The sequence below is a fragment of the Podarcis erhardii genome (assembly GCF_964252035.2).
Source record: "Podarcis erhardii genome assembly, chromosome: 1".
Taxonomy (NCBI): domain Eukaryota; kingdom Metazoa; phylum Chordata; class Lepidosauria; order Squamata; family Lacertidae; genus Podarcis; species Podarcis erhardii.
The window spans coordinates 89,867,513-89,881,425 of NC_138497.1; the positions used below are offsets into that span (position 1 = coordinate 89,867,513).

General features: G+C 42.3%; 1 protein-coding gene across 16 annotated transcripts in view; it reads left to right on the forward strand.

Annotated features, from left to right (window-relative positions):
* The window catches only part of BIN1 (bridging integrator 1), a 114,271-nt gene extending 109,952 nt beyond the window's left edge, over nucleotides 1-4,319 (forward strand). For all 16 annotated transcript variants that reach the window (XM_081852776.1, XM_081852767.1, XM_081852777.1 and 13 more), the window contains one exon: nucleotides 789-4,319. In XM_081852776.1, coding sequence (XP_081708902.1) covers nucleotides 789-896 — 108 coding nt within the window. In that variant the 3' untranslated portion in view covers nucleotides 897-4,319. The remainder of the gene's footprint in view (nucleotides 1-788) is intronic.
* Nucleotides 4,320-13,913: the final 9,594 nt, after the last annotated feature.

Genomic DNA, 13,913 nt, shown 5'->3' on the forward strand with positions numbered 1-13,913 from the left:
CTCTTCTCTATTGTAGTTAGCTCCTAAGTGACTTTAGAGCAGGAGTGGGGAACTAGATTTAGGCAGCAGGCTGGATCCCTAATTCCCCCATCCTCTGTGGGTCAACGTTGACAGGTAGGCAGGACCTTACATGTGCAGCTAAGTACCTTCATCTTCAGATAAGGCTTGAATTTGTCAAATGCAAATTTCAAGACAGGCAAAAAACCAAAATCAATGGAGCTTAGGAAAGATAATAGGTCATATTAAGCTCTGCTGTTCTGCTCACGCAACAGACTTCTGCTTGAACACTCCTTGTGCATCATTGAATCTACTCCAGAGAATTGTGGGAACCTCCAGAGTAGATTTTGGGTGCTCCTAGAGGGAAGAGGAAGTCCTATTGCATAAACGGAACTCTGCTTGCATAGCATTGGATACAACCCAGTGTATCCAGAAACAATAACAGAATCTTACAGCGCCCTAAAGACTAGCAAATGTATTGTGCTGTTACCTTTCATGACCTAGAGTTCACTTCTTCAGAAGCATGGAGTGTTGTCCTCAGCTGACAGGTATATATACCCATGAGGAGGAAAATGTGCAAAGTTCAGTGAAAGCTCAAGTGTATGCAAAAGCAGCACAGTGATTCTTCAAAACCACAATAATAGATGATAAAAAACTTATCACCAATAAATAACTGATTGCCTTATTTGCACAAGGTTGTGATCAGTGACCTAAGAATCCTAGGCTGCCCTCCTGCTTGTTTTTCACTCTGTACAAACATTTGTCTGCCTTTCCCTTTCTCTCCCTGGCAGGATGAAGGATGGCTGATGGGTGTGAAAGAATCCGATTGGCTTCAGCACAAAGAACTTGACCAATGCCGAGGAGTTTTCCCAGAGAATTTCACGGAGCGGGTGCAGTGAGGTCCTGAGGCTTCTAGGTGGCTTCTCTGCATTGAGAAAGCAGAGGTGTTTCCTCTCTCCCTCTTGCCCTGGGGAAAGTCTAAAAGTAATAGAGAGAATTTTAAAGGGAAGAGAAGCCTAAAGGTTGGATTCTTCACAGAAAACAAGCTTTTAGAAGTACATTGAATTCAAAGTGTTGTTATCAAATATATAGGTAATAAAGAAAGACAGGTTGAAAAACAACAACAACTTTCCCCCCCTTTTAATTTGAACAGTGTTGGTGTTTGGGAGGTTTGCCACCAAAGTGGCGTCGTTGTTTTGTGTGAGTTGGACTTAGGGTAACTCCAGCATCATAAGCCTCAAAATACTAACTGCTCCATTACTCTGAAATGACATACTCTTAAGTTTACCTTGTGGGAAGGTGCAGTCAACCTGTCTTGTGTCTGAGGCTGCTTATATGGCATCCCCTAGATTTCAGACCCTGCACATTATTCACACCTGCTGCCATAAGCCCAATGCCTGTCATGCTGTTGAAAAGAAATATTTAGTGTACAGTGTTCACAAATTATGATTATATGTGTGTGTGCGTGTGTGTGCGTGCGTGTGTGTTTGTTCATCCTTGGGGGGGATGCAACAAGAACTGTGATTTTCTACATATAATGCAAACAAAATTACCTGCAGATGCACATCAGAAAGAAAAAGGAGGAAGTGACACCTGATCCAAAGCTCCTTCAAATATGTGTTTTGATATAGTATATTGGCACTTCCTTTTCTTTGAAAAAAGATACTGTAAAAGTATAAATATGACTTCATTTGATTTTTTAATTATTATTAAATAACCCACTCTGTTGCTGTTTTGTTAAACTGAGTTGGGAATGGGCATCTAAAATCATTTTACTGCATTTGAAAGGCTAGGGTGGAGAGAGAGGGCGCTGTAAAATACTAACATAGGGAAAGACATTTACAGTTTTTGTTTCTTCCATATTTTGGAGAACTCTGCAGGCAACCACACGTCCCTCACCCCCCATTCATTTGTTTTATCTCACCTGCAGTTTGTGAACAGCCTGAACAGCTTGAACTTAGAAGTTTTGAGTGGCTGCAGCTGTGTGTAGTAACTTGCACTGATGTCTGCCCTACGCTTGGCAAATCCAAGCAGCTGTGTCACCTACCAGTTGCTGCTCCATAATAAGAAGTTAATACCAGTCCATACAGTTTTACCAGTGTGGCTGGCTCTGGAGAAGGGAGGCCTTCTGGGCAGCCACAAAGATAAAGAAGATCCAGTGATACACCTGCCATGTCTCTGATATCTGTGCTGTGCACTAGCAATCTTGACACTCGAGGCAAGTAACACGCCCTTTTGCTGTTGCAGCCTCCTACCACTTCTTGCAGGATCATTGTTTGTGGAAAGCAAACTGCTGGCACAGCAGTTATTGCACTCCACCCATCCTAAACATTTATTTCCCAGTGCAATGTCTCATAGGATTAAGGTGGGAAAAGAAAATATATTAATGCATGATTTTTTAAAACACACACACACACACACACACACACACACTGGATTGAACTTTCTTATTTTTAAACCTTTGCAACATAACCTGCCAGCATGGTACTTTTTCAACTTTTATTTTAGGAAACCCTGTTCCTCAGAAGGCTGCCATGAGCTTTACAGGGGGAAGGCCTATAACAAGAGGGCCAACGTCAGCTTGCCCACAATTAGAGTGCGGAGCTGGGTGTTGTCTAGGGTGCACTGTCAGTTCATGCCAGGCCAAGTGCACTGTTGAATTGGATATGCACCCTAGAACATGCCCTGGACCCCCCCTTTTTTTGCAAGGCCACGGGCTTACAGAGCATATATGCAGGGGTAGCCGAATAAAAGGTAGAAAAAGTTTCTGCATGGTAGACAGTTGGAAAACCACTCCTGCCATTTATACAGTTGACCTCATATTGCCTCCATTGCTCCTGTTTTGTTTTGTTATGTGTATTGCTAAGTTGCTAGGCAGTTTTTATTGTTAACAGTGCTCTACATATTAGTGGCAACAAGTTGGTTTTCTCCCGACACAACTGAATCCTGCAGTGTTACTTGAATAGCTGACACAGCTACTGAGCTCTTCACATCCTTTTATGACTGGGTTCATTTACTTCCAAGTTCCACTTTGGATTTTTTTCTATTTTATTTCTTATTTGCCTTGAAGGGATTGCTTTAGAACAGGCTACCTCCTCCTGCACTGGAATACATTGGAAATCCTTTGTATTGACTAATCTTGTAAAAGATAAACTGCTTTTAGCAAAGCATGGTATGCTAAGTTACACCACTTTATATATATATAAAAATAAAAGTAAAAAAATCAGACCAGCTTAGCTTTTTATAATCAGAGGGTGTGTGACAGAATTCAGGTGCAAAGCTTTCTTTCACCCAGTAAAAAGTGAATGGTCCAATTTTGCATTGTGGATATAAATCATTATCCAGAATTGCTGCACAGCCAAGAGTGCACACAAAAAAACCCAAGGATATGGGGAGTGTGTGTGTGTGTGTGTGTGTGTGTGTTGTAGATTAGTCATAACTGCATATGCAGTTACAACCACTTTATCTGTGTCTCATGGAATTATTCTTCATAACAGTGTTTTGAATCTTTTTATTTTAATGGCTCAGTGGGTCTTAACCCTCCACCCCAACACATTCTAGATTTTGTGATGCTCCCTTCCTTCAGCCAAAGTTGCATTGTTTAAATTCCTCTGTATTCCAGAGCTGCTGTCTGTTAAAACTAGTCCACCACAAGGTTGTACGTTGCTGTGTTGTTGATGGTTGCAGTAGCATATCCCAATTCTTGCATCATTTACAGCCTCTCCTAAAAAACTCTCTATATTTTTATGCATTTGTAAAACAAGTTGTCCTCCTTTGAAGGGCAATATTGGAAGGCATATCTAAAGGAATATCAATTTTAAAAATACGCTTATCCTGTAAGGGAGGTCTCATTGTAAAATCTATTTTTATGAAGAAACAAGGGGGGGACCCCAACCCTGTGGATTTTATTTTAAAAAGATAATTGCCAGATTCATGGTGTAACATTTAGGCTGTGATCCTGTACTCACTTACCTGGAAGTACGCCTCATTGAATTCAATGGAACCTACTTTTAAGTAAACGTGTAGGATTATACTGCTAAACTGCTTCTGTAGCTGCTAGTGCATAGGTATTTGTGTAGACTTCTAATCATTGTCTCTTTTTGTTTGGTCTTTGTGTTTTGATTTTTCAGGCAAGTATTGCAAAAACGTTTCTGATCAGCTTTTCATTTTGTTGTGGAAAAACAGCCATCCAGTACTGTATTATGTCTTTAATGATGCTTTATTCTGAAGCTGTACAAAATGGTATAGCTCTTAGCCTTTAAAAGAACGGTTGATAAGCTTGTAGTTTTCAGGTCTTATTAAATTTTCTTCAGTTGCTGCAACAGGGAAAGGGGTCTGTCTCACTGATCACTATTTGCTCCTGAAGAAATCTGCTCAATAAAGGGGGAGTTATTCAACTAAATAAAAACCATATGGCCTGGATCTTCTACAAGATATACTGTACACACAATGCTCAGCGATGTTACTAAATGGTTGTGGACAGCAGGTACCCTGAAAGAAATGGCAGATAGATTTGCCCAGTGTAAACAGCAACTAGTGAATGACTGTTCAAAAATATCTGCAGATAGGGTATATCCAAAATTTGTATTGGATTGCATCCAATAAAATTGTCCATTGGTGCAAGGGTTGCTGCTTGAGCAGTGGAACATCTCCTCCCTCTCTTTCAGCACAACTTCAGATCTGCTCCAGAGGGTTGAGGGGAAACCCCAGAACAGGTTTGTTGGGGGTTTTTTGGCAGAGGGGGAAGGAAGTCCCATTGTTCTTCTGAGACTCTTTATACTAACTGGGCAACTTCATTGGAGATAACCCATAGGTGTCATATCAGTTAAATTGTTACAGCCTGCCCAAACCATCCAAAATACATAATTTCTTGAGGATGCTGCAAATTCTGTCTGAGCGATTCCCAGTGCCCTCCCTCCAGAACTATGGGTCCTACAATTCCCTAGAGAGAAGGAATTCCTATTAAACTGGTCTAAGGGACTCTGTAGTGTAAATATGCCCTAGGAAGAGGACAGTTCATGGGCTACTTCCAAACGTGATGCAACTCCAGAAAAGAAAATGTTTTATGTGCCTTATCATAATCCCTAGAAGAGGGGGTAGCCACTCTGGTGCCCTCCAGATGTTGCAGTCAGAGAAGATGCCAAGTGGAGTCCAAAAGCATATTGAGGGCACCACATTGGAAAAATATACCATGCATTTGTTTTATGAAGAATTCTTAAAGGTATCAGCAGCCTTCCACCAAAGCAGGTGGGGGGAGGAAGATGAAGTCTTGTTGTGCAGGTGCAAGTCATTGCAAGAATGGTACCAATCCATTGGCTACAACCCAATGCTTTTAATCAATTACAAACATTCCCTGCCCCTGCTATCAACATTTTCCTCCCACCTTGGTTAAAAGTTGGATGTGCAGCTTGGTCTTACTTAAAAGGTTGCTTTACACACGGTACGTTTCCTAGATATGATATCCTTTTGATGGATGAAATTACATGCAGGAAACATGCATCTTTTTGGCTATTTGTGTAAATTCTGGGAGGCCACAATTTGTATCCGATTAGCATGAAGTAATAGACACATCTGCTTCAAAAATGATGGTGTGAACGGGTAGTTTCTAACACAGAAATGATGCCAATATAAGAAGCTTGGTTTGTTATGTTTGGTCATGTGTTTCTGTTCAGTTTGGAAGTGTCATCAGAAGGCATTGCCATTTATTAAAAAAACAACACATTTTTTTTAATTAAAAAAAGTTTAGCTTTATTTTGGTCTGAGATGCTTAGAGGTAGGCATACACTCAGCAAATGATGCTTCTTCCTACGCACGGTGTCTTAGAAACAAAATGCAGTGTGGAAATTTTATCTGGGCTTAGGCAAAGAAGCAGGAATTGTGTTTTCATTACAGTGGTGCCCCGCAAGACGAACACCTCGCAAGACGGAAAACTCGCTAGATGAAAGAGTTTTCCGTTTTGGAGGTGCTTCGCAAAACGAATTTCCTATGGGCTTGCTTTGCAAGATGAAAATGTCTTGCGAGTTCCTGCGGTTTTTTTCCCCTTTCCCCCCCTTTTTCTAAGCCGCTAAGCCGCTAAAAGCCGCTAAACCGCTAATAGCGCTAATCCGCTAAGCCGTCAATGGGCTTGCTTCGCAAGACGAAAAAACTGCTAGACGAAGAGACTCGCGGAACGGATTCTTTTCGTCTTGCGAGGCACCACTGTATTTTAAGCATCCCAGCATGAAATATATCTTTGCTTGCCCCACCTACCAAAAGGTGATGCACACAGCACTGATGGGCAATATTGAACTGTTTCCTGTTCCATAGCAGGATAATTTATTTACTGTAAATCAGTAAGGGGTGGGCATGAGGAGAAGAGTTTAGCAGTTACTACCTATGGTAGAGGATGGTGAGAAGCTCCCTTATGGACCCCACTATTCATTCACATCCCAGAAGTGATTATTGGCAGGATTTAGCTTTTAGAATGCATGGACTACTATGTTCACAACATGCCCTATTCAGATGTGCTGAAATGAGAAAAGAAAAATGAGAGAGGCAATATACTTTCAGTTTGCTAGTCTCTGGGCTCATTCTTAATTTGCAAGCAACTCACTATGGCTCCTTTGTACTGAATGTTTGTGACCTGTTAAGTCTCTCTTGTAGTAGTGATGAGCTTTCATGTCCCGCTGAAGAAATAATGGTACAAAGGAAATTTGATATCACATAGTGATGGATATCAAGACTAGTGTTATAATGGAGGGTGTATGTATGAGGGATGCAGTGCTTAATTGAACAGCTAGAGCAATCAATTAAAATGCTTTTAATTGACTAAAAATTGTGTCCCCAATCAATCATGCAACAGATTATATTATATATTGCAGATGCCAAGCACCATCTCAAAAGAAGCATTCTGGTTTTTTTATTTAAGTAGGGTTTTTTTAACCTTGGCTTTTAGGGTGTCTACTCTCCAAGGTGGATTACACTCAATATTAAGACACTACAACATTAACATTTCAAATATAGCCATAAGTGACAGAACAAAAATAGCAGCAAGAGATGAAACAAACAGTTCTTACATAAAGGAACCATAGAAACACCCAAATGTAGACCTGCTTTCATAAAGGCCAAGAGAGATGAGGCCACATGTATTTCCATGAGGAGGCTATTTCAAGGATACAGGACCACAACAGAAAAGGGTTTATCCTGTCCTGGGTACCCAGAAACCTAACAACTTTTGCCATGTATTGGAGAACAGGACTTCACATGCTGATCTTAAAGCTCAGGCAAGGACACATGGATGCAGGTAGTCCTTGAGATAGCCTGGTCCCAAACCGTTTAGGTATTTAAAAGGTTAATAGCATAGCAGAACCTTAAATTCACCCCAGAAGTGAACAGTTAACCTATAGGCCAAACACTGGTACTTGGACCTTTAGGTAGAGTGCAATGCCATCCACTACCAGCTGTGTACCACCATCCAGATTTGCAGATTTCACAATCCACAGCATGTCCATTTTGTCCGGATTAAGTTCCAAAAGAGATGTTTTCCGTCCTCTCCTACACAGGAAGGGTGTTTCCTCTGAGATGATGCCTGCAATGACACTCATTCCTGCATCATCCCTTCTTGATGCAGGAATGCCAATTCCACCCGTTGAATGAAATGTACACTGATTCAAAATTTCTTTAACTGAGTTGCTGCTGTATCTTGTGTGGGTTTTTAGTATGTCCTGATGGATGAGAAAGTGAAGTTAGGAAAATAAGTGATGTAGTTGTATATTTCTTTTGACCATTATTGTGATAATTGCCTGAAGGGGTAAAAAGGGTGCTTCCAGGGGAAAGGAGAACTGACAGCATCCCTTGCTCAAATGTGTTCATTGCAATCTTCACACTTGCAATTAAATTAATGTGCATTTTGGGCATGGTGGCATCATTTTGGTAAGCGTATTTAAAGCTTGGTGCAATCTGATACACACCTGCTCTGAAGTAAGCTACATTAATTTCAGTTAGACTTATTCTCCAGGAAAATATGTATAGGATTGCAGCATTAAGCACCTTCTACAAAGCACTATCTATGCTTGGGCCTTGTTGCATCCTGAAGAAGCTGAAAGTTCTTCAGGTTCTCAACAGTCACCTGACACCTCCCTGAAACAAGTCCCTCTTGGCACGGCATGATTCCATATCACTCAGACTTCAGACTCTCACAACAAGGGCCAGGTTGTAGATATACCATAGGAAAATTTGGTAAAACGTGAGTCATTTAGCCAGTGGTATAACTCTAAAGATTCTGAAAGAGCATTACAAGCACTATGTATTCAGAAAAAAGCATGGTGGCTTTCCCAATATCAATATAGGGAGGCTGTGAAGAAGAGCATTCCAACTGGTACATGGCTTCTTCATGGCCTTTGTAGCATATGAATGGCCAGGCCATTCTGAACCATATACACATGGTTAAAATAAGATAAAAAGTAAAACTTCCATTGTTAGGGGTTGGAATGTGTGGAGGTACCAACAATCAGAGTAGCTTCCTAGGGAGAGAATGATATATTAAATGTGGCATTTAGAGAGTGGATTTTGGGTGGAAGTGAATGGGGTGATGCTATACCGTATTTTTCCTTCTATAACACGCAGATTTTTTCTTCTAAAAAGGAAGGGGAAATGTCTGTGCGTGTTATAGAGCGAATGTGTGGTCCCTGGAGCCGAAAAATCATGCAAAAATCAAATCGCGGCGCTGCACGCTGCACGGAGAAGCGAAACCTGAAAAGAGGAAGCGGCTGCTTTCCTGCATTCTGCCTCAGGGTCTTACTGCCCACCCCCCTCTGTTTCGTTGCTGTGTTTGCTGAAACGGAACAAAGAGCAGGGAAAGCCCCTCCCCTCCAGGCAAGCTCCGGTGCTGCTGGGGGAGAGGGAGAGAGAGGGGGGAAGGGAGAGAGAGGGGGGAGGGGGAGGGAGAGAGGGGGGGAGGGCGAGAGAGGGGGAGGGAGGGAGGGGAGAGAGAGAGAGAGAGAGAGAGAGAGATGGCTGGCTTGGGTGGGGGGAAACTTTTGCCTTTCTTTCCTCCCTCCCGTTAAATCCCTCTCCTGCATTCTTAGCCAGCTGCTTCTCTGCACACCCCTCTAATGTCCCTTCTTTGTTTTTCCTTCGCTCCCCACTTAAAATGTGGTTACAAAGCATGGATCCACAGGGATCCTCAGGATCTTTGCATTGGGTCACCCCAAATTCACCATCAGATCACATAGCATGTCCATGGCTACAGCCTGCACCAAAAAAATCAGGCACCCACTGTTGCTTGGGGCTGCAGTGGTGCAAAAATGTGGTTTAAAAGCATGGATCCACAGGGATTCTCAGGATCCTTGCATTGGGTCACCCCAAATTCACCATCAGATCACATAGCATGTCCATGGCTACAGCCTGCACCAAAAAAATCACGCACCCACTGTTGCCTGGGGCTGCAATGGTGCAAAAATGTGGTTACAAAGCATGGATCCACAGGGATTCTCAGGATCTTTGCATTGGGTCACCCCAAATTCACCATCAGATCACATAGCATGTCCATGGCTACAGCCTGCCCCCCCAAAATCACGCACCCACTGTTGCCTGGGGCTGCAATGGTGCAAAAATGTGGTTAAAAAGCATGGATCCCCAGGGATTCTCAGGATCCTTGCATTGGGTCACCCCAAATTCACCATCAGATCACATAGCATGTCCATGGCTACAGCCTGCCCCCCCAAAATCACGCACCCACTGTTGCCTGGGGCTGCAATGGTGCAAAAATGTGGTTAAAAAGCATGGATCCACAGGAATTCTCAGGATTTTGGCATTGGGTCACCCCAAATTCACCATCAGATCACATAGCATGTCCATGGCTACAGCCTGCCCCCCCCCAAATCACATACCCACTGTTGCCTGGGGCTGCAATGGTGCAAAAACGTGGTTACAAACCATGGATCCACATGGATCCTCAGGATCTTTGCATTGGGTCAGCCCAAATTCACCATCAGAGCACATAGCATGTCCATGGCTACAGCCTGCCCCCAAAAAATCACGCACCCACTGTTGCCTGGGGCTGCAATGGTGCAAAAACGTGGTTACAAACCATGGATGCACAGGGATTCTCAGGATTTTTGCATTGGGTCAGCCCAAATTCACCATCAGATCACATGTCTGTGGCCACAGCATGAAGCACAAAAATGATACATCCACTGTTTCATTCAGAATGTTTTTTCCCTTGTTTTCCTCCTCTAAAAACGATGTGCGTGTTATGGTCAGGTGCGTGTTATAGAGCGAAAAATACGGTATTAGCTAGAGCTGGTCAAACCAGAGACAAGGTGATAAGGTTTAGGTAATCTTTCTTGGCCTGAATGTCTCCCTGCTTAATGAGTTTCCCTGAGCAGTAAATCAAACTCTTCCTTCTTCCCTTTGCTATGGTATAAGGTATACAAACTCTGTCTTGAAAAAGTTGATAGCCTTTTAACATGTCATGCTTCGATCCTCCATGTCACCCCTATTTATTTTTGCTGTGGGGACACCCAATAAAGCTGGGGATTCTGTATTGTTAGAAAATACAAATGCATGGGAAATTGCAATTATATTTTGACCTCTTCTGCCTATGTAATTCTGTCGCCTGCAGCCAGACAGAATATTCATATTTGAGGCTTTCTGGATCGTATCCCTGCTTTCCAACACCCCTCTAACTCAATGAGTTTGACTCTCTGTACTTGCTTTCTTAAAAAAAAAAATCTTCTGTTATTTCAGCCACTTTGATCCTGTAACTCACAGAACACCTGATATTTTGGGTGGCATTTCCTTTTGTTCTGCAAAAAGAAAAGGGGGGGGGAAAAAAAAGGATTCTGGTGTACTGAGAACTGTGACCCCTACTTTTAGTGACATGTACTTAATGGAATTATGGATTTATTTATCCCGTATGTTCAGAAATATAATTTTGTGTCATCCTGCTTCCTTGTGTACTGTTGTTTTTGCATTGTCTCTTACACACATATCTTTATACCTGTGCACAAAGTACTGTTGTTGTCAACCTTTGCAAGATCACAGATCTATGGATTTCTTGGAAGGGACCCTGATGATCATCTGGCCCAACTCCTTGCAATGCAGGAATCTCAGCTAAAGCATCCATGACAAATGGCCTTTCAAACTCTGCTTAAAAGCCTCCAAGGCGGGGGGGGGGGGGGAGAGAGTCCACAACCTCTCAAGGGTGTTTGTTCCACTGTTGAACAGCTCTTACTGTCAGAACCGTTGGCTGCACTAGCTATCAACTTCTGGAGTGGACTACTGCTATGTGCTCGTAAGTGGGGTTGCCCTTTAGGATAGTTTGGAAATGGTAACTATTTAATATATGTATGCCCTGCCTTTCTCTCAAGTTTTCTCCCAAGTCATATGCACCAAGTTTTCAAAGGCCTGTCTGAATAAGAAGGTTGAAAGATCTGCACTGGTTTCCAGTTCACTACCAAGCTCTAAACTGAACACCTGCACATAAAACCAGGCATGAACACCTGCACATAAAACATGCACATAAAACATGCAACATAAAACATGCACATAAAACATGCACATAAAACATGCAAATGAATTAGGCCTCAAATATCTGAAAGCAAGCTTTCTTCTACATCAACATGCCTGAGTATTAAGGTCAGCAGGGGAGGTTCTGTTGGTCATACCGCCACCCCCCTTGATTCAAGGGGTGGCAGTGTGTGAAAAGACTTGTGTGGTGGCCACAAGATTGTAGAACGATTGCCCCTCTGGTATGTCTTGTGCCATCATGATATGCTCTTTGACAATTGGTCAAGACAACTCTTTACTAAGGCCTTTGGTCAAGAAGACGTCTTCTCCCCTCTTGTATTGCTGTTCTTTGCTACTGTTATTTAGTCACTGGTGGTTTTATGGTTTTATTTTAATGTAAATTGTATTAGGTTGGGGTATAATAAGAAATATAATAATAAGAAATAACAGTGGAGTGGATTGGGGAGAACATAGTCATGGAAGGTGAGTGAGGTATGCCGTTCTGGATTCACACAGAAAGCCCTTGATGAAGTGGGCCAGTCTCCTCCTTCCCTTTAGTATGAGAAGCTTATTCCAGTTCACAAAGCTAAGAAACAATGACATTTACTTTTATTTGAGACTGAAATTATCTGCTGATTTTGTTTTGACATTCACAAATCCACGTACACTTTCTGCTTGCTTGCTTCCGAAATCCTGATGCCTTACACTTGGAATATATATTTTTAAAGCTTCCCATTATTTCAATGCACACTTGTTAGACTGGTCCTGCAACCTGCTAACATGACTTCATGGTGGCTCGATCAGGAATGTTTTCTCAAGGCATGCTGCCAAGCACCACATCACTCACAACCTCTCAGAAAAGCTATGACCAAAAGCCAGAAATTGGTGTGTTTATGCAACACAGACCTGTTACAAATTATATATAGCCTTGAATAAAGCAAGCACAAAACTAAAGCAAAACGTTAGTAGGAGTCATGCCAAGATGTGGATTGAGTGCATCAGTGCTGGAGCTAACCAGTGTGGCAAAGCAATTGACCTGGAGACTGACATTTGACCTTAAGTGCCACATTCAATCCATATTTCAGTGCACACCAGGCGTCGTGTGAATTGGCCTTGATTTTGGATTAACCAGCTTCCAGCAAATCTATAATAAGAATTATATAGGTGATCTACTTGCCACCTCCTACAATGGACTCTCATTGTGAGATTTGTGGTCTAGGATGATGAATTTTGGGATTTTCCAATGAGAAGCTCCACATGCTGCTCTTCATTAAACACTAAACAATTCTATCTTTCGTCACCAGCTCAGGGTGTAACTAACTTCCATTTCTCTGCAACTTGGGGTGTGCTATAACTAAGTTTAACTTATGTTTAAATGCAGTAAAAGTCACAAAGTAATATTGAATGTTTGCTCAATCAATCAACCTCTGCACCCTCCTTATGATGCCGATACCTCCTCCGCACAGAGTGTCCTTGGCAGCAGCCAAAGCAAGACACTCAGTAGGACCATAAATTAATGATGCTGCAGATATGGGGCTGGCAGCTTTTGACTTGTGCCTGAAGCCAAATAGATCACAGCTTCTACTGAGCCACCATGTCCCTTTCCTCTTCATTAGCAGCCCAAATGAACTCCCAAGTGTGATTGGCAATCAGTCTGTCCTGTGTTCTCTTCAATTTGCAAGGCTATAAATAAATCAGACTGGGCCAGCTGCTTAGTAAGAACCTATGATTCATTAACTTGCTGCTGGCACTTAAAGATCAGGCTCTTTGCCTTGGACTGCTTCTGCTAATAAAGGACTACCCATCTCTGTTGCAAGGCTATGAAGCTAGCTGGTTTGTGATTAGCCGGAATACACCAAGCTAGTAAGGTGGTTGGACTGCTCACTAAAGCGCAGCTAATATTCATGTCTTCCCTCCATGAACTTTCTCCATGAGGTAACTTTATGTTAAATCCATTTATCCCTGTCATGGATGGTCTTGAAGCCAACTTAGACAGAAGAGTAACATAACTGCAATTTTTCATTTTTTTGTGAACCTGTGAGCAACCAAGGAAGAGATTCACAATGGCGTCACTAGGTTGATAAAAGAGTATCCAAAGTATGTTGACCTTAATCAAGTCCAGTGTTTTCCAAAGCAGGCAATATTGCCCCCTGGGGGTTGCTGGAATGATCCAGGGGGCAATGGTAGCCTTGGGTGCAATAGGGGGACATTGAATAAAAATAAGGGGGTGGTGGAAGCATAAAGAAAGAAGAGAAGAGAAGAGAAGAAATTTTTGAAAAACCACTCCTACATGTTTCACCTGTTGTGTAATGACACTTACTCTAGGTCTGGCATTGTTGTGGGACAGTGACAACGCCTTCCCTGGTTCAGCTTCACCCAGGCCAAAGAAACTGATCACAACTTGCCTGCCTGCTTGGTCAATTCCT